This window comes from Saccostrea echinata, unplaced genomic scaffold (assembly GCF_033153115.1).
Source record: "Saccostrea echinata isolate AGI-Se365-2 ecotype Australia unplaced genomic scaffold, CSIRO_AGI_Sech_v1 ptg000025l, whole genome shotgun sequence".
Taxonomy (NCBI): domain Eukaryota; kingdom Metazoa; phylum Mollusca; class Bivalvia; order Ostreida; family Ostreidae; genus Saccostrea; species Saccostrea echinata.
Window position 1 is genome coordinate 15,955,845 of NW_026889774.1, and position 27,612 is coordinate 15,983,456.

Genomic DNA, 27,612 nt, shown 5'->3' on the forward strand with positions numbered 1-27,612 from the left:
ATCAAAATTGGTACCGTATATGATTCACCGTAAAAACGAAGGTCTCGTTTCTCAGTGGGTGCTGGCACGAAAAAGATCCGTCACTGCTCAAAGGCCATAAGTGCCGAGTAAAGGTCTTAATTACCAGCCCTCTCCCAGCAAGTCGCAGCGTCTAAATATGAGTATAAATTTTCGAAGGGACGTTAAACAAATCAACAAACAAAAATTAAAAAAAAAATGAAAGACTCTGCTGAAAATATGTATATGTGCATTTACAATACTCTCAAACAAAAATTTTATTGGCTATGATGTGACTGGATGTTCCATTTTTATGACAAATGTCCATAGACATAAGGCCAAGGGATCGCCGACTTGTGACGTCATTGTTATAATTTCTTTATAGCGATGTTATGAAATCAGTATTGTTGCATCTTGAATTGTTGCATTTTCAGGGGAAAACACGAAAACTCCTAGCAAACAATGACTTATTTGAGCTTCCTTAGATGCAATGATACCGGTTTTCTACTTTCAAAACTTATTGTAGTGGTTTAAAGCAGACGTCAGCTGACCATTACGTGACAGCTAGATTCAAATCTGTCTGCTATTTTGAGGTAGTACTCGACATATTTTATTTTTATTTTAAAACATAAGGAACAAAGGGGGTATAGCGCCCTTTTGCAGTATTTCGCCTAGTAACCAGGTTTAAATGGAAAGTACCTGTTACTATAAATAGATTTACTTGGCGCATTGGTTTAGGAAACCAACTTTATGAAATAAATAATTATTCGGAACTACTTCTACATATATATCGTTTAAAAGATATGCTCTGATTCGGGCAATAAATTCACGAGAAACACTATATTAGAGATATTTCTCTTTGATAACTTCAGAACCAGTCATTCTGTACATGTGTTTTCAAGATTTTAGTTATAATGAAAGGTCTACATCACTATTCGAACTTCTGGTGCATCTTAAGTACGTCGTCAATGAATCCACTTTTTCTTTATGTATCTCTTCTTTCCAATAGTCGAAAATCCCATGTTTTATTATGTCAATTAACGTTATATTCATATGTATATTGTAAGATTATAGGCTTGAACAATAATATTTGTCTTCTGACATGTATATTATGTGGAAAATATGATGATTAAAAAATTAACTAGCTTAAGTAAAAAAAAGCGTACTAATTACTTTTATTAATGAAAAAAAATATTGGATTTCGGTGGCTTGAACCGGAGACCTCAAACACAAAAGCAGTTCAGAGTACAACTAGGCTACGTAGACTTTTAACGAAGTATGTGTCATTTATCTATATATAGACCCGAGTTAGAGTCTTTAGGAAAATAGGAAGTATGAAGTATACATAAATGAAGTATATATAAACACTTTTTTAATATGAAGACCAAGTTAAACCAGAAAGATTTTAATATAACATTATACTATGATATCAAAAGAACACAATCTCTTCCAGATTTTTCAGGTTTAAGTTGGTTCAAATACGTAAATCTTAGCTTTAGAATGCTCACTCGATAGTTCTACATATATCCCATTCAAATTCTGTAAAGAATGAGGGCGCTTTTCATTGGCATTCGGCAGGATTCTGGGCACACTTGGAAAGTGATAATTTCATTGATCTGTACGTCATGAAATTTTAGCATTCTATTGAAGTATCTGGTTCCTGTGAAATAGGAAAGGTAAATATTTTCCTGATATTGTATTTTGATTTGCTAAAAAAAATTGATTGATTGATTGTATGTTGTGAGGGATCTTTTTCGTGCCAGCACCTACTGCGACACGGGACCTCAATTTATAAGGTCTCATCCGAAGGACCGGTCTCCACGTCTCACAGTGGGATTCGAACCCGCGACGTAAGGATCAACACCTTACTTCGCGACTCTAGAGCAGATGCTCTAACCACTGCGCCACGCGGGCGACTTGCTAAAAAAGAACTTTGACTAGATGAATCCTTTGGTACAAAATGTTACATTTTCAAACACGTTTTTCTAAAAATTTGCTACCTCTGGGTCACCTCTCCATGGTTTGAAACGTTATTTTTGTGCATTTTAATCAAAGAAACTAAAAAACATTTGTAAAAAAAAAAATGAAGAGAAGACCCAGAGACAATGAACTTTTTCCAGAAAAAAATTCTGATGTGTAAATGCGGTGCTTCCTTGTAACATTAAAAACCATGAAGTGTTTGAGCGGTAAAAGCTCAGTAGTAAGCGTTGCCCGTACAGTGCATTAAAAAAAAAATATTTTTGGTTCGATCCTCGCATGGAGCGTTATTTTTTTGTACAAACAATCAATTCTTTTGTCAGTTTAATTTAATGTACTGATTTATTTTCAACTAGAAAAATTCTGGTTCCGTTGCACCGAAAGCAATTCTTCCAACCTACTGATACTTTAATATATACATGTACATGTACTTGTAATTGCATTTAACTCTATAGGTGTTTATTATTTATGTGAAGCGTTATTAAGTTTTACATGTTGTAATTATTAAGATAAGCGGACTGATATATTAAATTTGACAAAGTATTTCAAACTTAATGTAACATTTTTACCACGTGCGTAACTTTGTAAAGTATGTCCAGCTGTGGTCAGCCGACCAAATCGTAGACATTTAAACTATAAATGTTTCGTACGCATTATTCCTGCAGATCAAACACGCCCATCTTCTTTCATCGATCTTGTTTGAGATAATTATGACTATTTTTGCCAGGTCCTGATATAATTTGTATTTGTTTTAGCAAGAAGAACGGAATATCGTGAAATAATGGATTATCTTGGATGTTTGTAAATGCGCTATAGTGTAGGCCACTCGGTATAGTAAGTGCGCTATACCTCTTAAATATCTACCAATAATTTAAAAAAAAAAGATCAATTTCAGATCTATTCTGAACAGAAAATTTATATAAACAAACAGGGAATAGTAAACATGGTAAATTGGTGTTTAGGTCAGCTGTTTAATGTTAAAAGAAGATGTTACATTCACGATATATATATTTTAAAGAATAATTGTGACTTTCAATTTGTCACAACAACTTGTGACAAATTGTCAACAATTATTCAAAAATTCTTTTTCGTTTCCAAGGTATATGCGAAGGATATATTTAGGGGACCGCCCTCCAACCCCTTAACGGGGAAGTTTAGTTAAAATCGAAAAGTTACATATTGTTCAGAACATTTCTGAAAATCTTTCTTTAATATTGTTTATCAAAACATTCCCACTTTCAAGAAATAGAGTGTCAAAGATTTGGCATTCTGGCCCCTTGTGTCCCCTAATTATGTAACATGTGATGTGAATATCATAAGATATACATGTAGTTGAAAATTATTGAGATAAACATTTTTATTTGCTTTAGTAATGAATTGCAAAATATTGATCGTTGAAGAGTTATTGATTAAAGACTTTCGGCCCCTCCGGGCCCCTATTTTGAGGGGCCAGCCCTTTTTTCTTCAAACCACTTTAAAGCTCTCATTATTTTGAACACTTTTTTGTAAATTTCATTTAAAATATTGTGAAACATAAAAGTTAAAAAATTCAACTTTTTAAATTCTCTTCCCTTAGCAACTGGAAGAATTGACGACAAACGAAAAGTCACGTCCTGGTTAGTATTTATCACGAGCTATAATCCCTGAAAGTTTCACATTGATATCTTTTACCGTTCTCGAGATTATCCGCGGACAAAATGTCATTTTAAATTCAGAAAATGGTCCGTAACTTGGCACCGGAAGTGATTTTCCAAATTTTCTTTCAGATAAAATAACTTCAGATGATAACACATAATTCCTGCAAATTTCATTAAATCTATCCAGTCGTCTTTGAGAAATCGCGTGCACAAAATTAGATGGTCGGAAAAATAATAAGAAGAAACAGTAGAATCACTATAAGGTCTTCTATGATGACGGAAGACCTTAATAATAAAAACAGTAGAATCACTATAAGGCCCTCCGTGAAGACGGAAGACCTTAATAATAACTAGAAACTCGTTGCGAGCAACGAGAGGTCTTCCGTCCTATTCTCCATCCTTGTATTATTGTATGCAATTAAACATATTTATATAAGCTAGCAATAGTGACACACACAGGAAATGTGCACATTAAAAGAAATACTTAATATGGTCAATATCACAATGAAATAGGTAGATTGAATTCAAAGCAGACCTTTGAGAAAAAATTGGATCAAAATTATTGTTCAAAGTTCATTTTAAGCCATTGCAGGCAAAATATTTTTTTCCTAGATGACCAGGAACATATTTTATCGTTTAAACAAAACAAGAAGGAGGGATACTCATAAACTCGATTTTTCATCTTTGCTAGCAAAGAGTTGGAATTTCTTACAGGTACTCACAGATCAGATGACTGAAGGCCCATAATTCAATGTCAGATTACTTATTTTATTGCCTTTGCAGGACAGAGTATTTATATTTTCGTAAACGGGCTATTCATTTCCAAAAACGTCATCTTCTCTGTCTTTAATTGTCAAATCACCCCTATGAAAGTCATATCTTTTTAGAAATTGGATAGAAAAGTCTTCTTTGTATCAATTTTATATGATAATGAAATTAAAATAATATTTTTTATCCTTTTGATGAATCATTGACACTTCGCCAGAGAAAATAGCCAAGGTGGATTGAAAATCAACTGCAAAGAAGAATTTCAATCAAATGTTTACAAAAGCGTCCGCAATAAACTCAATGCGAACGTCGGAGAAAACATTCGATTCAATTTAATGTTGTCTCGGACGTCCGCGATTAATTCGATACGGACGTCTGCGAAAACCTTGGATTGAAATTCTACTTTCAAAAAGCATTTCAATCCAGTTTTGAAAACAGATAAATATCTCAAGTTTGGATTTATCAATTTCTCAAACAAATTATATATATAGCATGTTAAAAGAATCTTTATAATTCCTGTAAATTTCATTAAAAAAATATCCTGAAACAAAAAAGTTGAAAAATTTAACTTTTTAAATTCGCTTCCCTTAGCGACCGGAAGAATTGACAACAAACGAAAAGTCACGTCCTGGCTACTATTTATCACGATCTATAATCCCTGAAAGTTTCACATTGATATTTTTTACCGTTCTTGAGATTATCCGCGGACAAAATGTCATTTTAATTCAGAAAATGGTCCGTAACTTGGCACCGGAAGTGAATTTCCAAATTTTCTTTCGGATAAAGTAACTTCATATGACAACACATAATTCCTGCAAATTTCATTAAAATTCATCCAGTCCTCTTTAAGAAATCCCGTGCACAAAATTAGATGGTCGGAAAAATAAGAAGAAGATGAAGAAACAGTGGAATCACTATAAGGTCTTCCGTGATGATGGAAGACCTTAATAATAAAAAGAAACAACACAATTACTATAGGTCTTCCGTTGTGAACGGAACAATACAATCACTATAGGTCTTCCGTTGTGAACGGAACAATACAATCACTATAGGTCTTCCGTTGTGAACGGAACAATACAATCACTATAGGTCTTCCGTTGTGAACGGAAGACCTAATAATAAAAGATCGTTAAAAGTTTCCAGACATTCTAGGTACATTAATTTTACAACAAACTACAAATTCATTATAGCGGACTGTTATTACAAAGACATCACTGAGTTTACTAGGGAACGACACACCTGAGTATGATGAGAAAACTATTTTCTTGAGCTTGAAAAGTCATAAACTTGTAATAAGCCGACAGTTTTACATTGCCCAAATGTCTCTCTTTGTGTGTGAAGAGGCCATTACTAACGACAATAGTGGCAACCTCGAGCGAGTATACAAATATGTGACATATGTATAGATAAATATGATGAAAACAAAGTTAGACACGTTCATGCATCTTACTGGCAAACAAAGGCTTAAACTTCTATTAAATCAAATAAATCAACGACTGAATCTGAAATTATAGCTTTTGATTTGAGGCGAGAACAATCCCCCGTTGTGAGACAATATATTTCTCAATTTCCAAAATTCACGGAAAAGTTATTATTTTCTAAAATTATGTTTTCAGTTATGTCATCTTTAACACATTTGATTCAATTATTTTATCGCATGACTTATTGATTGATAATTTTTTTAAGTGGACAATTACGCTGCAGGCACTTGATGACGTTTTAAATCTTTCTCTTTATTGATAAAAAAATATCCCTATACTATAATCATTATAGTATGGGGATATTTTTATCAATAAAGAGAAAGATTTAAAACGTCAAGTGCCTGTGAGTTACGCATATTTATAGGATATTATATTGGAGCTCTAAAAAATGACTTTTTAAAATATGAATGGGTTAAGTCTCCATTCTACATTAATGTTTAAAAGATGGAAAAGTAAATGTAAAATCTATTTTACGTTTCAAAAAATGGAGTCTGAACCCATTCAATATGAAAATCGAGCATTTATGAAAAAAATATTTGTTTCAACAAATTCGTTCATCTAAAGCACACTGATACACATCGATGACAAGAAGTGGTTAACGTATTCAGTCTTATGCCTATCTTTGAGCTTCGGAGAGAGTTCGAATCCTGTGTGAAGCTATTCTTTTTCTTTTCACATACCTTAAAAACATAAGTGAAAAAATAAAATTATATATCAATAAGTTACTTAATTAAATAAAGGAAGAAAATATGTAAAAGATGATACTGACAATACAATTCTTGAAAAATATCCTTTCATGAACTCTTAGAATTGAAAAATTTCTTTTCTCAAAGCGGGAATTGTCCTCGCCTTGGAGGCCTGCATTCTAAATAATAAAAGCAGTCAGTAATTGTGCCCCCCCCCCCTTCCAATTAAATATTAAACCTTGAATTTGGTTAAAAGTGTTCAGAAAACAAGATATGTTTTGAACATCAAAGTCTAGAAGTAGTGCAGTACAAATAAACTGCATTTTATTTCTCATATGACAGCTAAATATTTTCTAATATAAAGCTAAATATATTCCCCTCTCCAATAAACAAATAATGCCCCCCCCCCCCTTTTATAATACCGAAACTGTAGAGGAACAAATTGAATGCATTATCTAACGGGAATCATTGAAAATCTTAGGGAAACTTTGATATTATTATTGCATTTTTTTTTAACTAGAGTTAACAATTAATACTATATTATGGTTCTAAATTAAATGATGTCGATTAAATAAATATTTATCTCGAATAATTCAATTTCAAGTCTTAAATCCGTATATTGCTACATTGTAATTGCAAACTTTAAGTCATTTCTATCGCTCTTTGACGTGACGTTACATTACAAAAAATGACGTTCCTATTGCATTTTTCTATCAAAACACTGCCATATTGCAATATATATTTTTCAAAAAGTATAATAGATATTGAAAAAAGAAAAACGGTTATGAAAAGCGAAAATTCTACATTATCTATAATAAACATAACATTAATTTTTGAGAAGAGGCCGTTTTTGATGCTTTGTGGACTTAGATTTCAATTTCATTTTCACATTATGATTTTCATGTGAATAAATAGAGCAGTATTGCGTATGTAATGCTCTTATACGTCAAGATAGGAAGTGAGATACATATATACAGGCATTTATATGTTGCAAATACTCAGCCTAAGATTGATTTTACACGAACAAGGACTTGCTAATACTAGTACATGTAAGGCCTTACGACAGACAGTGTAAGAGGAAAGGGTAAAATGCTCTCTTTTATTCTTGAAATAGAGAATATTTCAGTTGAAAGAAGTGGCAGAAATAAGGGGGGAGGGGGGGCACATACAAAATTCTATTTCAGTGTGGCAAAAATGATTGACATGCGTTCAGGAAAAAAATATTTCCAATGTTTTTTTTTATACATATTCTATTGGACATTGACCTTTTAGCACATAGCACTGTTAACAAACACATCCTTTCTCCCCGTTTCCAGTAGATTTTATCATTTATAATTTATGTCAAAGCAAAGTCCACAACTTTCTCATCGTGAAGTAGGAAACATCTTATCTCAGTATTATTCACATATTAAATGTAAAGGAAGAAATAGACCCCTCTTTTTTTCCACCACCACCCCAAAGGATACAGAAGTTCACTGGAGTTGGTAAGAAGAGTCGTGTATATATATATGAAAGAAAACTGCTTGTCAATTAGAAGTGTCCAACCAACAACAAGGAATAAAGGGGGTTCCGAATCAAAACTTACATATTAAAACTACAGCAAGATTATTCTCCGTAAAAGTGAGCCCCTTCACCCGGTATTATACGGGAACAGTTTAAAATCTTTCTCTTCATTGATTAAAATATCTCCATAATATAAGGAGAGAGATATATTCTCTTATGCACACTCTCTTTTATAACCTTTTAAGTATACATGTACTTCTTAAAGTTAGATACTTCAGAAGATAGTCAAAATTGCATAGCTAAACATTAAACGCTGATGATAATCAAAGTGAAACCTAGGATGTTACTTTTGGGTGGTTGGGGCTGGGATTGTGAAGGTACACAGAAGAAAACAAATACGCAAAACTCTATATAGAGTGCAGAAAGAGCAGATATTGAATTACTTATTTTATTTAAAAATGTTAGCCGTAAAATATCTATATTACAGAATCCCCCCTCTCTCTCTGGAAATATAATAAAGGGGACCGGTTCCAACCCCCGGAATCCCCCTCTGGATCCGCCAATGCACATATACATGTATATTGTGCTTAATTTTTTATCAGTGTACAATTATTTGTACAAGGATATGCTGGTCAAGAAAACTTGACAAATAATTCATAGACAAGTAATTTACATGTACACATTTTACTTGTAATTACATTAGTGTAGTGAAGATTAAATAATTCTGAATTTTTTGAAACATATTTCAGTTCCCTTTTTTTCTTCCTTCTCACAAATCCATTTTTTTTTTTGGCTTGTCATTTATTTTTTAACTTGACCTCCCACTTGCACTTCATCTCACTCCTTATAATAAACAATGTCAAGGGTCATATATGTAAAATATGCATCTTGTTTCTGGAAACATATTTAAAATGTGTTGAAACCGGACAGCATCCTTTCTTTAAAAAAGTTCTTTTTCACTTTTTCATGCAGGTGCATATCATGTTGTAAATTTTGAATTTACTAGTTATCATGTTGTAAATTTTGCATTTACCTCCCCCTAGTAAATTCAAAATTTACAACATGATATGCATAAGAATTATCACGCGGGCCTTTTTAATGAAATGATTGACATGAAGTTACAAAAATAAAGATTGACTGCTGCTACATGTAGTTATAAAAAGGCCGGACATGTGCATTTGACGGATCAGCACTTATGAGTTCTATTTTGGATCCAGGTTACAGAGATACTTCTTAATTATCTCAATGCTAAATTTCTAATGATATCTTTTTTAGATAATTTTCCCATTTCTAATTAAATGCATTTAACAAAACGACAGAAAATTAGGTCCATAAAAAGCCTTCGATTTTTTTTTAGGATAAGCATTTTTAACCGCAATATTGATTGCATGTATCTTCTAAATGACGTTTACCGAGTAACGTCATGTACAACATACATACACCCATGTTTTTTTTCCGAATATGATTTCAGAAAATGTAATTGTTAGATTCTTTACCACATTTAGTGTATGAAAAACGAACAATAGACTGCTTTTCTATCGCCTTGTGTCTTATCTATGGATCTTTAGTGTAATATGAGCCACCCATTACTGAGCAATAGTCATTGGTTATTGAAATTACCGGATTTTTGAAAGCATCAAAATTCAAAAGTATTGTCAAATTTCGTATTTGTCAAAGCACAAACAACGCTAATAATTGAAATAAAGATTTGTATTTGTGGTATTTATACATACATTAAGTATGAAAGTTGTTCTTGCCCGTGACCCCATCTAACTTTGGGGAAAAAACCTGTTGATAAATTGGCACTTTTAATGCTTTTTAAAACCAGCATACATTCCAATCGTCTGATATGGCTCATGACGCCTCATTTAACTTTTTTTTTACATGTGGGATATGAGTGCGTTTCCACTTACATTATCAATATATTTACACCTCATGAATCGATCCTATAAGTTTGTGTAAAACACGAAGACGTATATGATGGATCGTGACGATAGCAATTATCACACGCACTGAAATTTTATTTTATTTTTTTTTTCAACATGAGCACACTCGTTACCGCAAAATATATTCATTGGAAAATGTTCTCGAATAGTTATTATTCTTATTTTGTTTTAATATTTTGCGGTAACGAGTGTGCTGTATGTGTAAATCACGATTGTGTAAAATTTGGCATTTTCCCGGAAAACCCCGAACCACGGTGAGGTTTAGAATTTAGTTTGACATTATAAATATCCGGTTTTGACGGAATGTTGTACATGTAAAATGTGTTAATGTTCTAGGGTGAGAATGATCAAAAACATACATTCTAAAGCTCTTTTTATTTTTTTCATATTTACTAGGCCAGATAAGGCATATTGTGGGTCGAGTTCTTTGAATAGTAGTTTAGTAAAATACCCGGTAAATAAAATCAAAAGAAATTACATTTACGTCAGAAGTTATCGTTACCCCCCCCCCCCTTTTTCAACATGTTCAATTGCCCAATACTCTTTTATTAAATTCATATTTCTTCAAAAATAGCAATGATTACCACATTTTGGGAGATTTATTATTTATTGTAGATTCTCTGACCCTTCTTAAACGCCGTGTTTATACATGTATTTAATGTACCAAATAAATATGCCGTCAGTAAGTCAAGTAATAGGTGAAATTTATTTTGTATTACCTAATGTAACAATATCATTAAAACAGACAAGTATATATACTTAATAAGTTGACCAAAGAAGTGCATACACATCTTGAAATCAATTTCACAGGTGTCATATATGCAATGAAGCGTAACTAACTAATCCCTGTCGTCTTTCTACTGTTGTTGAAATGCACGAGATAATCATGCCACATTGTGTACACAAACTGTAATTAGGATTTTTACAAGGAATCCAAATTCAGTATGTTAAAAACTGCACAGAGGTTAACCTCCTACATTTCAAAATTTTTGGTAATGCATAATAGCCATAAAAAGTGCTTAACATGCGTTTATAGCTACATGTATTGGTATATGTTCATGACCACCCAAAAGATTTTTTTTCACTCTTGAAAATTTTTGGTTGTTGGTCCATTCTTGTATAAACAATGGTTCATGTTTCTTACTAACATCGATGACATATGTCATAAAGACAGCATTTTTTTTTTTAATTTCACGAAGGAAAATTTTTAGTAAGGCATGTAAAAATTGGTGCGGGCTTGGTAAAATTAGTGGATGCAGATGCCCGACGGGCATGTGTTGAAAAAAACAATTGTTGTGAAGACTGAATCCATGATTTTAATTAAGGATGAAGATGTAGAATTATGTCGCCCCGAACAAAGTCGGGCGACATATTGCTATTGTAAAAAAGAGGTTTTTGAGGAAATCATTTTTTTTTATTAATCACCAATCCTGCCTGTCAAAACTATTATCTCCGCACAATAAATCCTCCACAATCCAAGAGTCAGCAACTGGACCATGTGTTTTAAAAGCTTCTTTAAAAAAAGCAACAAAATCAGAATAATATACTGTTAGACCATTTCTAATACAGCCAGTTCGGGGCGACATACGCTATTGCTTGCAATAGCAGACTTTCTAGTTTTATTAGTCCCCTACCGGTGAAACCGGAGGGGACTATAGGTTTCCTCTGAGTCTGTCCGTCCGTCTGTCCGTCCGTCTTCCTGTCTGTCTGTCCGTCTGTCTGTCTGTCTGTCCCTCTGTCTGTCTGTCAGTCTGTCCCACTTGGTTTTCCGCACTTTTCTTCTAAACGCTTGCAGATATTGAGCTGATTTTTGGTATGTGAGTGTATCTTGATGAGTTACAGATCAAGTTTGCATTTCGTTCCGCTTCATTGATTTTTGACGGAATTATGGCATTTTCAATTTTTAACGGGAACCAGATTACACTTGCCGGTAGGGGACTAGTATTGCTAATGCAATACTCTCAGAATGCTTGTTTGTTATTGTTATACGAGAGGTTATTAAAAAGTTCGTGGACTAGCGCCATAAAATTAAAACCGCTTTAGGTATATGTCAATGAATTTTGAAACATTAAGTATCATCTTTTCTATCTATAGATTAAACCATAAATCATAAGTTTTATTTTTTAATAAATTGTTATTGTTTTTGTAAGCAATTGTATGTGCAGGCGGCGCAACCTCAATATGACGTTTTTTTTCTGCCTGAGAGTAACTAAGAAAAACTCTTTTGATATGAGCATTTGTCATAAAAAAATCCCGTTAATTCAGGCACGTGGTACGACACAATTGTTCCCTAAAATTTGCAATTTTTACCCATTCTATAAGTTCTATGAAATTTTATCGTAAATTTTATATGGAGTGTCTCAACAATTAGGGGCTTGAAAATGAGGTCAAAAAGGGGGAGGAATTTCTTTTTCAAACATTCTATAAAGTTTCGCTCCTGGAAAAACTGAGAAAGACCTAGGGATTGTTTAAACGGGCTGCAGAAAAATAGGATGCATCCAGAGTACTTGTTTTTAAATGCTCAAAAAGGTTCAGATAGATGAAAGATGGTACAGTTAATGTCGATTTGTAGTCAGGGTCTCAAATGTCAGTCACGTCGAAAAGTGCCGTTGATCATGTGTGGTAGAAATGAATCTCCTACAAGCTAAGTATTCTGGAATAATCAAGTGAGAATCTTTCCCGATGTTTAGATACATTTACAATATTATATGCATTGAAAGCAGCTGTTTATGACATTGTAAAGTCACATAAACAAGAAGGACTTAAGTCCTTACTTAGTTCCAGGTAATCTCATCAAGATAAATGTATGAGAGAGAGAGAGAGAAAGAGAGAGAGAGAGCGGACATTAGGAAACAATGACGTTGTCGGACGTCATGAAACTAAACGTCGACAGCGCCAAATGATCATACAATGTCTTTTTTATTTCAGAATAATCTGGCAAATTAGCAACATATCAAGCTAAAATTTTCAACAATACTAAACTTTTGTTGTTTTATGTTCCTTATACATTTTGTAAGCATACACTACATAGTATTAATTTAATCGCATCAGTCCACGAAATTTTTGATAACCCCTCGTACGTGCGTATTTCATTTTGTCCATTTTACTGAGCAATGCCAAACAATAACAATAGCGAACATGAAGTATAGACTTTGAATATACTCCAAGTATCTGTATACAACTTCAAAATTAATAGGTTTTGCAGACCTGCCTACCCTTCCGCTTTTGGCATAATTCTTCCGCTTTTTACCACAAAATTACGCTGTTACGCCATGAAATTTAATTTTACGCTTTTAAGTATTTTTCCTAGACAACTTAATGAAAGGCTAATTTGGGAGTTAAAGTAAAGCTTCCTAAATAAAAACGAGAAGAAGGTAATTAATAGAGGGTTTTGGTTCTTCACGATATGATTTTTTACGATACAAACAACATACGTAATATACCTTGTCGTTGTGCCTTTTAAACGGGTGGTATACCAAAAATAAGGGGGGGGGGGAATCTTTTGAATGAAATATGCAATAAGTAAAGTCAGTTTAATTTTCAATTCCGTTCATTCTTACATTGCTTAGAACAACATAGAGACAGCAAATGTACGGAAAAACAAAAACGATATAGCGCAAATATGTAGAATTTGTATTAACATGCAAATGATACTTTGAATTATGTGATTTTCTATAAATTTTCCAGAAGTTCATTAGGCATGTAAGTTAAATAAGTTTGATATGACTGCATTTAGGATACCAGTTTTACAACACATGGACTTTTTGTAAATAAATGATTTGAAAATGGAAAATTCATGCCTGCTTTGTTCAATGATGTACAATTACAGGTTTATTTCGACAATATAGTATCATTGCAAAACATCAAACTAGGGAAACGTAGAGGATTACGCCTCTACCTCTGAAATTCCGCCAAAATGAGTATTGAAATTACACCCTTGCAATGAAAAGAGTAGGCAGGTCTGGTTTTGGACAAGTAATGTAGCTCTTATTTTGGTAGGTTTTTTTTAAATGTATTCGTTTCTTTTGCTCCTACATAATACAGACGTTCTATACGCATAACTTCAAAGAGAGGTTTCTATTCACGCACGCGCTGAAGTTTATTTAGATAACGAGGCTGACCTGACAATAAGCACATGTGCGAGCAGACGCTCAAAATGGACGGTCCTGCGAAATCGAGCTCCGCAGCTTATTGCTGTGTGCCGCTTTGTAACGAGGATAGTCGTCGGGGTACAGCAACATCCTTCCACTCTTTTCCAAAGGATCCATCTCTACGGAAAGAGTGGATTATAAAGATACGGCGAGATGAAGGCCCCGACTTCCATGCAAGTTTTTCACGTGCCTGACACAGAGTTTATCGGTTTTGTGGATTTAAAAATAATCCCTCCTGAAACATCTAAAAAAAATTGCAGGTTTATAATTTTGACTTTATTTTCCTTTAATTTCATTGAGTTTTGTTATACAGGACCTTTTTAATTTATCACAGTGAGGCGATAGATACCGAATCACCAGTGTTGTTTACGTCCATTAAAAGCTTTCAGTGCAAGCGAGGTTTCGTATCATCTCGCACTTCCTTCAAATCTCTATATGGTATTAAGTTAGATTATTACATATCGATAAAACAACTTTTAAATTTTCTAAGTCATGTAAAATGGTTTTGAATGATAAATATCCCTATAAAAGTGAAAAACCAAGCCCCATTCCAACTAACAGCTTACTTCCCAACAGAAAACCAACTCTCTTCATAACATGCAAATGGGATTATCTGCAGCCTGATCATTATTAAATCATATACACTTTATAATGATGTATGTTTAATATTTAATAGAATTAATTACAATTAATAGGCCATATGGGCATCAACAAAGCAATATAAAATGCCAGCCATAAATTATTCTCACAATCAGTATTCTTTATTGAAAAATACACAATACACACTTGTAATCAGTGGACATTTTCACAAAAAATCTTACGACATATTTTTATCTTAAGTGAAAACTTATGATAAAAATCGTTTTCACAAAAAGTCTTAAGAAATTCGTAAGTGCAAAATCTGTCGTAACTTTACGAGGCCCCAACCCTCTCTTAAGTATTTTAAAATCGATTTTATTATAAAAATATAACCGCAAGACCCAAAATACACGTTAAATTGAACTTTTTAAAGCAACTTCCAATAACATTTTATATTTTTTTCACAATAATTGTCGAAAAATCAAATGAAATACACTACAAAATATTTACGATGTAAGTTTCACTTTTAAAAGATTTTCGTATGACCTTCTTTTACGTCAGATTTGTGATTGTGACGTCAGATTTTAAACTTCCTTGCTTCACAAACGCTTGCATTCGATATTTGTTGTCAATAGTGTTTGTTATGCTGACAAATGTTGAAAACTTAGCTTTATTTTTATTTTCACCCACTTATTTAAGGATTATAAAGCATATTGAAGTCGTTGCTAGGGATGAAATCTGTCGTAAGTAAAATCTTAAGTTCAATCTGCTACGAATGCGTTCGTGAAACGCACTTAAGATTTGTCGTAAGAGATTGTTAAGTTAAAATCTTACGCAAAAAACTTAAGATTTTTTGTGGAAAGGGCTACAGATGTCCAGTTCCTTTTAGTTTTAACTGTGGACCACTTATCATCATATTATGCATAAGAAAAAGCTGTTTATATACAATATATCCTTACTCTATGCACCAACTCGATTTTTTTTATCGGATCCTGCAACTACCCATTGCACTGACCTAATAAAGGTAACCTATAAATAAGCCAAAGCTATATTAGGCCAATGCCCTAATAAAGCCTTGTGCATCTATTCTAAAATTAAGTTATTTTACCTTCTTAACTTTATATAGGAGACATTTTAACAGAAGTATAATAAAAAGTTTATAATATAATTTTTAATACATGCATAATTTCTGAATTGTTATTCAAATGAAACAATCCCCACAGTCCACATTTGTGTGTTCAAAGCATTTTAAGGAAGATGATATTGTGAAAACATTGACAGGTACACGGCTACAAGCAGCTTCTAAGTTTGAGTTCTCCTGGTTTTACCATTGTTACATCTTATCAGCTTAAATTTTTATATAATAAAGTTAGTACTCTAGCACTGATAATTTTAATTTATGATAAATTATTGTTCAATTCTAAATATAGTCTCTCTAAGAAATCAAGGCGCATTACTATTTAATTTAACAGTTCAATAATTGAAATTTGGAATATAGTACAACATGCATGTAATATTTTATTTCGGAAACAGATGATTAAATCTTTAATAATGTTAAAATTAACATTGATGTACATCTCTTAGGACTAAGGAAATTGAAGAGAGGCACAATACCAAGCATATTTCCATGGACCTAGAGTGCACCAAGCCGTAAACCACGCAAGAAGAGAGAAGGATCTCCTCAGTAAGATTTGTTAGCCATGATACAATTTGCAGTATTATTTAATTTGCTTATGATAAACAAATGCTGCATTTGTATTATTTAAGCATCGAGTTTTAAACTTTGATGTCCTTCATGTCGCAACATGGAAAGCTGTGCTCACAAATTGAGTGACATGCATAAGCACATCATGCTAATGCGTTTGTACGACTGGTTATGTTACAACATGACGAATATGAAAAATGGACAATTCGGTACTTATAGTAACATTTGTTGATTAATACATACAGCTTAAATAATGCACACCATACCTGTATAAGGCCATAAAAAACCCTATATTTTCATCCCCCCCCCCCCCGATTTTTTTTTACCCCGCCTCGATTTCTTTCTGATCGGGATCAGTATTCAACTGACTATTCAACTTTCGTTTTATATCCCCTGCACTAGCCTGTACACGTTTCCTGTCATCTGTCAAAATCTGTTTCATCGAGTCTCTGTTAAATTTTATGAATGAAAGTTTACTTCAATCAACTTCATATTAAATATATTTACTTCATGGACTAAAAATTTATTACTTACCCTCAGATTTAGGTCTTTTTGTAAAAATGCTCGAGATCGTTTCATGGTTACATTAGCCTGGTTCCCTAGCTGTCCCTGTTATGCATCGTATACTCCGCGACACTAGCCTTAACAAGGATGAGCCAGGGAACAAGGCTATGTTTACATTTGGAACTCTTCTGATTTTTTATTGCCAAGCTCAGCATTCGGAATACCTCGGATAATAGCCATTTCAGGCATTTGTAAAGCAATTACATGTACGTTCTACACTAACCTTCCGTTTACATTAGAGCTAGAATACCCTCATATGACCCAGAATAGTGCCAGGACTTTATTATTTGAATAAACAACCATAATTTAATTAGAACACAACTCAAAACAGTGTTATCGTGTGCATCACTCTGCAGGAAATTCGAGCCGGCGATATCTGTTAATCAAAACGGCGACATCTCGCCGGGTGCCGGTGCTTATTGTATGTAGTTACCAATGTATTTACTGAATGCTCTAAGTATCAGAGAGAGAGAGAAAGAGAGGGGTACTGCATGTATATATTTTTACCAATGTATCGTGTGCATCATTTCGGCTTGAGCATCACTGAAGAGACATAATTTGTCGAAATGCGCATCTGGTGCATCAAAATTGGTACCGTATATGATTTACATTATGACCCCTGGGTCGAGGCCTCTGCTGGTGGACTGTTAGTCCCCGAGGGTCTCTACAGCCCAGTAACCTAGTACTTCGGTACTAGCTTAGAAATACGGATATATATTTAAATCCTGTGGTAATATTTAGAAATTCATTTCAAAAATAAGGATTATCTCCCTCATGCATAGCTCTGATCCTTCGAGGTATTTGGATCCATTTTTTGGCATCTTTTTCAGCTCTTTCAAATCTTTTTTATTTAAATATTTTGGATTTCCAACGTTTCGGCTTGAGCATCACTGAAGAGACATAATTTGTCGAAATGCGTAACCGGTGCATCAAAATTGGTACTGTATATGATTTACATTTACTGAATGCTGTAAGTATCAGCAAAAGAGAGAGAGAGAGAGAGAGAGATTTACTGCATGTTTATTTGGTTACCAATGTTTCTACTGAATGCTGTAAGTATCAGAGAGAGATACTGAGAGAGAGAGAGAGATACTGCATGTATATGTGGTTACCAATGTATCTACTGAATGCTGTAAGTATCAGAGAGAGATACTGAGAGAGAGAGAGAGAGAGAGAGATACTGCATGTATATGTGGTTACCAATGTATCTACTGAATGCTGTAAGTATCAGAGAGAGATACTGCATGTATATGTGGTTACCAATGTATCTACTGAATGTATCTAGAGTCTATTCACAGAAGACGTTTACTTCTAGTTTGAGATTCAATGAAAGAAAAATTGAGCAAGCTCACATACCCCACGCTCCCCAAAAACTCGACAATGCAACACGTAATGAATGACACAGTGCATTTTAAATACACAGTATAATTCAAAAAGGGGCATTACTTGCAAAAAATCATCACATCAAAACTTCTTGCATATAAGGACATTCAAATCTTTGTATGTTACAAATTTAATTGGGCTGAAGTTTCTAGATAAATAATGGAATAAAAATTTCTTGGTAATATACAAATCCATACATTATGTCTGAAATACCTACAAAGTTTCAGGAAATTCAGTGCAGGAGTTATGCTGACAAACTGTTAAATTCCTCAGTGATTTCGATTTGTTAATGAGTGTAAGTCCATGTCCAACACATGACAATTTACACATTTAAATAATTGATGGAAACAAAATTATGATGTACCGTATATACTCGCCTATAAGTCGGTTGTATTTTTTAAGCTTACATTTGAGGGACTAACCCACTAAAATACCAATCATTTAACTTGCGTATAAGTCGGATAAAGAGTTTTGGACCAAAGTTTAACTCCCAAAAAACCGACTTATAGGCGAGAATATACGGAAGTCATATGAATTTGTTTATATTATAATACTGTACTTACGAAATTATTTAAGGCAAAGCACCAATTTGAAAGGGGGGGGGGGGGGACTATCCAAGATTGTATGTGTGTGTGTGTGTGTGTGTGTGTGTTAAATCATTAATATTTTGATCTCAAAATCAATAGGGGTCTTTTAAGGTCATAAAATATTTCACATAAAATTTCAGTACAAAAGCTGATTCCAGTGGATTTCCTTGTTACCTAGCTGGAAAGTTTCTTCAATAATAGGCAAAACTCTTCAGGCAAAAATAATGGAATCAGAATTTCCTGGTAATATGCACATCTACACACTGTGTACTAAATATCTGCAAAGTTTAACCAAATTCTGTGCAGCGGTTTAAGAAGAGTTGCGCTGACAAACTGTTCATATCTATATTCAAGATATGGCCAAAAATCTGAGTTGAAAAGTGTCAAAATTCCCAGGAAAAAATAAAGGAATAGAAATTTCCTGGTAATATGCACATCTACATATTGTGTCCTAAATATCTGCAAAGTTTGACGAAATTCGGTGCAGCGGTTTATGAGGAGTTGCGCTGACAAAAAAAAAACAGGACTGATGGACTGACTGACTGACGGACGGACGGGTCAAAAACATTATACCTCACACAACTTGTTGCTTGGTGTATAACTAATTACAGTTAATCTAAGACTTGTTTCCTAAAGTAAAACAATTAAATAGTGGATCTATACAACTAAAGTGTTAGTAAACAACTAGAAAATAGTATGATAATTTATATGAAAAATGTATAATCATATCAATTACAATGGGCAAAAGGGTTGAAAATGAGGAAATTCCAATTTTTGTAGAATATTCTTTTAAGATTTTAGCACACATCTGCCCTACAAAAATTTTATCAAAAATAGAAACTTCTTGATGTTATTTTTCAAGTGAACTCTAAATAAATTTGGGGCAGGCCTGTGCTCTATATAAAATTTGATCATATAATTCCAAAAATGAGATAAAATTAAGCAAATTCCTGTATCTCATGTAGATTGGGGCAGTAGATCTCAGGTATACAGGTACAGAACTCTAAGCTTTTTTCCACTTTGATAAACTACAATACCTAGGCTATCTTTTAAGGTTTCTCCTCCCTTCATGTTTTCATGGTTAAATACATGTAATTGTTGTTTAAATTTAAAGAATAATATCTTAAGAATTAAAACAAGAGGCCCAAGAACCTTGAATCACTCTTCTGATAAACTGTACAACCTATCACTTCTATTTGAAACCTCTAAGTATCCTGTATATTCAAATAAAGCCTTGAAATTCCAAAGGTAGGTCATCATGACCTTCATTTTAGATGAAACACTCTGAGAACCCAAGATGATTCTAAGCCAATTAATACCTGTGAGTAGGTCATGGTGACCTACTTATCACTTGTCATTCTCTGAGGACTCAAGATGCATCAAAATTAAAACCATAAAATTTCAAAAGAAGGTCACAGTGACCTACTTTTCATATGACATACTTTGAGGACCCAAGATGCATCAACTGACAAAGTTTGATGATTCTAAGCCAATAAGTACCTGATATATTTAAATAAAGCCATAACATTTCAAAAATAGGTCATAGTGACATCCTTTCCCGTCAACTATTTCTGATGACCCAAAGATGCATCAACTGCCAAAGTTTGATGATTCTAAGCCAATTAGTACCCGAAATATTTAATTAAAACCATAAATTTTCAAAAGTAGGTCACGGTGACCTACTTTCAGTTGACCTACTCCAAAGATCCAAGATGCATCAACTGACAAAGTTTGATGATTCTAAGCCGCAATATTTAATTAAAGCCATAAATTTTCAAAAGTAGGTCATGGTGACCTACTTTTCAGTTGTCGTACTCCAAGGACCCAAGATGCATCAACTGACAAAGCTTGATGATTCTAAGCCAATAAGTACCTGAAAAAATTTTATTATAGTCATATAAATTTAAAAGTAGGTCACAGTGACCTACTTTTCAGTCGACCTACTCCGAGGACCAAAGATTCATCAACTGACAAATTTTGATGATTCTAAGCCAAATAGTATCTGAAAATATTAAATACAGCCATAAATTTTCAAAAGTAGGTCACGGTGACCTACTTTTCAGCTGTCGTACTCCAAGGACCCAAGATGCATCAACTGACAAAGTTTGATGATTCTGAGCCGAAATATTTTATTAAAGCCATAAATTTTCAAAAGTAGGTCACCGTGACCTACTTTTCAGTTGTTGTACTCTGATGTCCCAAGATGCATCAACTGACAAAGTTTGATGATTCTAAGCCAAATAGTACCCGAAACATTTAATTATAGTCATATAAATTGAAAAGTAGGTCATGGTGACCTACTTTTTGGTTGACGTTTTTCAAGGACCCAAGAAGCATCAACTGACAGTTTTATGATCATAGGCCTTAAAATGTCCAAATTATGCCTCTAAAACACTTTGAAATTGAATGCCTGCAAAGATCAAAAAGTGGGTCACTGTGACCTACTTTTTAATAAATATGGTTTATGGCCCTAAGATGCATCATCTTACAAGATTTATTGATTCTAAACCTCTCAGTATTCCAATTAATGACCTTTTATTGTTTTCATACAGATTAGCCATAAAATGTAGGTCAAGGTGACCTACTTTTTAGTTGATGTACTCCGAAGACCCAAGATACATCAACTGACAAAGTTTGATGATCATAGGTCTTATATTGCTTAAAATATGCCTCTAAATCATTTTGAAAAAGAATGGCCACAAAATTTAAAAAGTAGCTCACCATGACCTACTTTTGAATCAACATGATATGAAGTCCTTAGATGCATCAACTGACAAGATTTGATGATCATAGTTCTCATAGTAAACAAAATATCAACATTTTAATAAAATGTAATTTTTGGTCAACTTTGAAGTGACCTTGAGACCACGCCCTTTGCCCCAGGGTGATGCCTTGAATAATTTTTAATAAACAACATATCCTTATCCTTTTGTGTTAAGTTTGGTGATAATCAGTTGTTTTGCGTCCCATTCGAGAATTTTTCACTCATATAGAAACGTCACCATATACTGGTGAAGGGCTTCAATTTTTGACCTTTACTCGGCACTCAGGGCCTTTGAGCAGTGAGGGATCTTTATCGTGCCAACGCCTACCGTGACACAGGGCCTCAGTTTTTAAGGTCTCATCCGAAGGACCCGCAACTTTCACTTCAAAGTGCCGAGCACATGGCGAAGGAACAGTTGCTACCCATTTTTTATCGACTTAGGTCTGTAGCAGGCGAGATTCGAACTCATGACCTCCTGATCACAGAGCGAGCGCTCTACCGACTGAGCTACTGTGAACGGTCCTTTGGCTCAGAAGAGCTAATAAAGAAAAATATTTATAAGTTGCAAACCTTTTTTATGCCCCAGGATCGAAAGATCCCGGGGGCATGTTGTTTTTGTCCTGTCTGTCTGTTTGTCTGTTGTCAACTTTAACCTTGCCAATAATTTTTGATTGGTTGGAACTATGACTTTCATATTTCACATGTATATTCCTTGTGACAAGACCTTTCTTTGGGTACCATCATATTTAACATTTTGACCTTGACCTTAGAGTTTGACCCACTTCTGCAAAATTTTATGAGACTTTACTTTGCCCATAACTTCTGAACAGATGGTGCTTGGGGTTTCAAACTTCACATGTGTATTCTTTGTGACAAGGCCTTCCTTTGGATACCAACAACTTTGACCTTTTGACCTTGGAGTTTGACCTACTTTTGACAAACTTTAACCTTGCCCATAACTTCTGAACAGTTGGTGCTTGGGGTTTCAAACTTCACATGTGTTTTCTTTTTGACAAGGCCTTCCTTTGGATACCAACAACTTTGACCTTTTGACCTTGACCTTGGAGTTTGATCTACTTTTGAAAAACTTTTAACCTTGGCCATAACTTTTGCATGGTTGATGCTAGGGCTTTCATACTTCACATATGTAATCCTTGTGACAAGACCTTCCTTTGGATACCAACCACTTTGACCCTTTGTCCTTGACATTGTAGTTTGACCTACTTTTGAAAAACTTTAACCTTGGCCATAACTTTTGAATGGTTGATGCTAGGGCTTTCATACTTCAAATATGTAATCTTTGTGACAAGACCTTCCTTTGGATACCAACAACTTTGACCTTGACATTTTACTTACTTTTAAAAAAAAATTAACCTTCGTCATAACTTTTGAAGAGTTGCAACTAGGTCTTTCAAATTTCACAGGTATATTCCTCGAGACAAGACCTTTCTTTGGGTACCAACATTTTTATCTTTTGGCCTGGATTTTGACTTGCATTTGAGAAACTTTAACCTTCGCCATAAGCTGCCATACGGGGGCATCAGTGTTTCACAAACACGTCTTGTTTATTCTGTGGCAGTTTACATAAGTACACTATTTATAACATATCAGCGAGGATTGCTGTTAAATCAAATATCACATAAAAACTATATTAATATGCAAAATCTACAACAAATCTTTGCATAAAACAAAACAAATACTTTATTTTATTTGTTAAAACAATATAGAGCCATTAAACCTGTCAGTATGCATATCACAGCATTTTCAGTGTATTCTACTCATTTTCCTTTACATCAAAAAATGTCTGTTGTCTTCAAAAATGTCTATAACTTCTTCAATAATGGTTCAAACTTTATAAAAATTGGTATGTACTCAATTCAAAGTATATCCTTTCCAAAATTGTAAAAAAAAAAAATCATATTGCCTGATAAAAAATATTGAAATATGGTATCTGTATATGACTTCCCCTGTATGTTTTTCATATGATACTAGCTAGGATTGCTGTCAAATTTAACATCTCATTTAAATTTAATTAATATGCAAAATCTAAAGCAAATCTTTGCATAAACTAATCAAATTACTGTGTCTTTAAACAATATGGAGTCATTTCAGCTTGTCAGTATACATATTATGGCATTTACAGACTTATTTTTCTTACCAATTCATCTCGAAAAATATGGTAGTGCTGTCTCTAAAAATGTCTACAATTTCTTCAATAATTGTTAAAACCTCATAAAATTTAGTATACATATAAATCAAAGTTTTTCCTTTCTAAAACTGCAAACCAATATTAATGTTGCCTGGTAAAAAGTAATAAAATATATTGGCTCTCTATAACTTCCACAATATATTTTCTACTCTTATCTTTAAATCCAGTAATGCGTTAACTCAATAAATCTTGAAATATAATTGACACTTCGATAACCCAATCAAGAAATAATGCTAAAATTGAAAATATATTACATTTCTACTTATCCACTTATGACTAATTTTCTCCCCACTTTCTACAGGTACATGTCAGTTCAATATACATATGTACCGTACATAAATGTATATATGCTTACATACTAAGATAATCCACAACCTTTTGAATAATCTTTGAGGATTTTGTTATTCTTACACTCTTAGGATTTTCTTTCAATGGTTCTGAAAATATATATCTAATACCATTTTCTGGGTCTCTAGCATGAATTTGTCTCAGTTTTGACAAACTAAGTCCACATACAACCAATTATCGAAGTATTAAAGCTGACACAACTTTGCATCTTAATAATGGCTCTAAAGACTCTTTACGTGTGTAATATGGTAAATAAAAAGCATTTTCAGACACTGTACTTTCTGACAGACACAACCTAAAGTAATATATTTACTTTTCTAATGCTGTCACATCTGCCAGCGAATTATGAGCCTCATATTCCTCTCCTAATAGATTCCGAACCAATGTCTCTTGCTTGTAGTTAGGAAGCTGGATATCTTTCAATAATTTTTTGGAAATCTTTAGAATATCTAAAAATCCAGTTACATTCTTACGAAATCTTCAAGAAGATCACAATTTCCCAAATGGTGTCACAGTATTGGTAAGTCAAAGTTTTGAATGTTGTGTCCCACTAACACTGGAAGGTCAAAAGACTCTAAAAATATCAGAAACTTGGTGAGTGCTTCAGGTGGAGGAAATGCAGTGACTGCTTCTCCCTTGTAGCAGAGGTTGTTTCCATCGAAGGTCAAAGAGGTTGCTTCAGACGCTTCCTTGCTGATGGAGTGAGTGGGCAAGGCATACACTGAGAACTCCTTTTCTTTGCATTTTGCAGCAATTTGAAGTATATCAGATGTTCTTCCTATAGAAAGAAACAAAATGTGTGATCTTATTGGCATACTCAATGTAGTGATTACAAGAGGGATTTTAAAAGTATTATATGATTAACAAACACCTATAAATTATACATGTACTGAAATTTAAAAATGAACAAACCTAATCCTCCTGTTTCCAAATCAAAGAACACCAATGGATGTGTATGCAGATTGTCAACAGGGGCATCCAGTTGAATATCATCTATATCTAGGTTTTCTTCAGCCTCTAAGCATATTTTTGGCTTATATGTATCTCCTTGAAAAATAAATCATTTTGTTTTTAGATTGCATCAATATATGAGTAAATATATTAAAGATGATGAAATTGCTAAAATTAGTCAATACTAAATAAATGTACATACTAAATAAATGTACATGTACCTTCAAGAACAGACTGTGATGCATTCTTAGATTGCCTTTCAGCTTTTAGCTCCAGTCTTCTTCTTTTGGCACTTGGCTGTGCATTTCTCAGGCGCTTTCTTTTCAGCCTAGCATCCTTGCGTCTCGTGTTTCATGGTATATGTACCAGGTGATAATGAGCAACTCTTATTTAGCTACAAATCAAAGTTACTTAATTACTAAACACTGAAACACATATCAGCTCATTAGACACATGAGAAAATAATTATAATAATTGTGGAAGTTAAAAGTAAATTCCTCTCTTTAAGTTCCAAGACATATCACTGGTTATAAATTTTAAGTTTATATTATTATCTTATACATATACATGTATTAGAAATAAATAATGCTATAAATACTAGTTGGTAGAGTCCCATATTTAAAAACAAAATGTGTTTGTGAAACACTGATGCCCCCGTATGGCAGCTTATGGCGAAGGTTAAAGTTTCTCAAATGCAAGTCAAAATCCAGGACAAAAGATAAAAATGTTGGTACCCAAAGAAAGGTCTTGTCTCAATAATATACCTGTGAAATTTGAAAGCACTACCTGCAACTGTTCAAAAGTTATGGCGAAGGTTAAAGTTTTTTAAAAGTAAGTAAAATGTCAAGATCAAAGTTGTTGGTATCCAAAGGAAGGTCTTGTCACAAGGAATACACGTGAAGTTTAAAACCCCAAGCACCAACTGTTCAAAAGTTATGGCCCAGGTTAAAGTTTGTCAAAAGTAGGTCAAACTCCAAGGTCAAAAGGTCAAAGTTGTTGGCATCCAAAGAAAGGCCTTGTCACAAAGAATACACATTTGAAGTTTGAAACCCCAAGCACCAACTGTTCAAAGTCATGACCAAGGTTAAAGTCTCATAAAATTTTGCAAAGGTGGGTCAAACTCCAAGGTCAAGGTCAAAAGGTCAAATATGATGGTACCCAAAGAAAGGTCTTGTCACAAGGAATACACATGTGAAATATGAAAGTCATATCTCCAACCAATCAAAAGTAATGGCCAAGGTTAAAGTTGACAACAGACAGACAGACAAACAGACATACGGATAAACAGACAAACAGGACAAAAACAATATACCCCCGGGATCTTTTGATCCAGGGGCATAAAAATCAAATCAAGAATGGCTGCATGTAACACATTCTACCTCAGATATGTATTCAAAACCATCATTTTTTTGGCAAACTGTGTCAGAGAGCCTTGAGGCAAGGCTTTCTGAGCCCCCATAAAATCTGCATTACAGATGTATTGCAAAATAAGCTACATTGCTCTTATACATTTATTACTATTGTTTATAAATATTTAATGCTATAGGGGTGAGTACATGTAACAACTTGTTCACATACATGTAAGTTTCAAACTTAAATTTAAGAACTATTTTTATTATAGTTTGCACAGGTATGTCATGTACTTACAATCTCTTTGGTGCTTTTGAAGCTGCCATATGGTTAAAGCTTTCATTTGACTGAGTGGACCCCATATTGGCCAATTCAGATGATCTAGGTATGAATTTCTCCATCAGAGACTGCAAGGCCACTCTAAGGTCTTTGTCATCAAGTGGTTTTCCATATGGCAGTGCCTTGTGTTTATATCCCTCCTCCTTACCCATGCACCAGGTTCCACAACTAGAATGCTCACCTACACAAGATAATACTTCATTAGCAATATATACATATCATTACATAATCATGATATAATAACAACCATTTCCCAGATAGTAATAAGTTTTTCAACAGACTTTTAAAAGTAGCCCTAATATTTCACTCAGCAATACATTCTAGTTGACTTTCATTACACACCATACAAATGAGGAATAATACTGCTCAGTCCAATGGCTAGTTGTTCTCGTTGGCCCTTGTTTTGCGAAATACTGTAGCTGAAACATCTTTCAATGTGGGAGCAGACTTTAGTGTTTCGCAGTAGCTTTTGGGTCTTGCTCAGTTCTATGAGGGAAGCCGTGAACCCTTTCTTTGTGTGATTACTGTCACACTGCTTTCTGATGTTCTTGTCTACGGTTGACTTCACTCTAGCTATCGTAGTGCTATCATTGTCCATCACTAATGTGGATACCTGTAAAATAATGATGATATAAGGCTTATTCAGAATCATCTCAAAGATTACTTTGGAAAAACATTCTGGTTATT

General features: G+C 33.7%; 1 protein-coding gene across 4 annotated transcripts in view; it reads right to left on the minus strand.

Annotated features, from left to right (window-relative positions):
* LOC133192080 (uncharacterized) overlaps window positions 1-27,612 on the minus strand; it is a 239,734-nt gene that overhangs the window by 196,323 nt on the left and 15,799 nt on the right. For 2 of the 4 annotated variants that reach the window (XM_061327932.1, XM_061327933.1), the window contains 3 exons: window positions 27,268-27,538; window positions 26,884-27,106; window positions 25,505-25,630 (listed from right to left, as the gene is read on the minus strand). The exons of 1 other annotated variant lie outside the window; for it this stretch is intronic. In XM_061327932.1, the coding sequence (XP_061183916.1) occupies window positions 25,627-25,630; window positions 26,884-27,106; window positions 27,268-27,538 (498 nt within the window). In that variant the 3' untranslated portion in view covers window positions 25,505-25,626. Of the gene's footprint in view, window positions 1-16,964; window positions 17,072-25,504; window positions 25,631-26,883; window positions 27,107-27,267; window positions 27,539-27,612 lie in introns of those variants that run through there. One more of the 4 variants, XM_061327931.1, reaches the window with a different exon arrangement.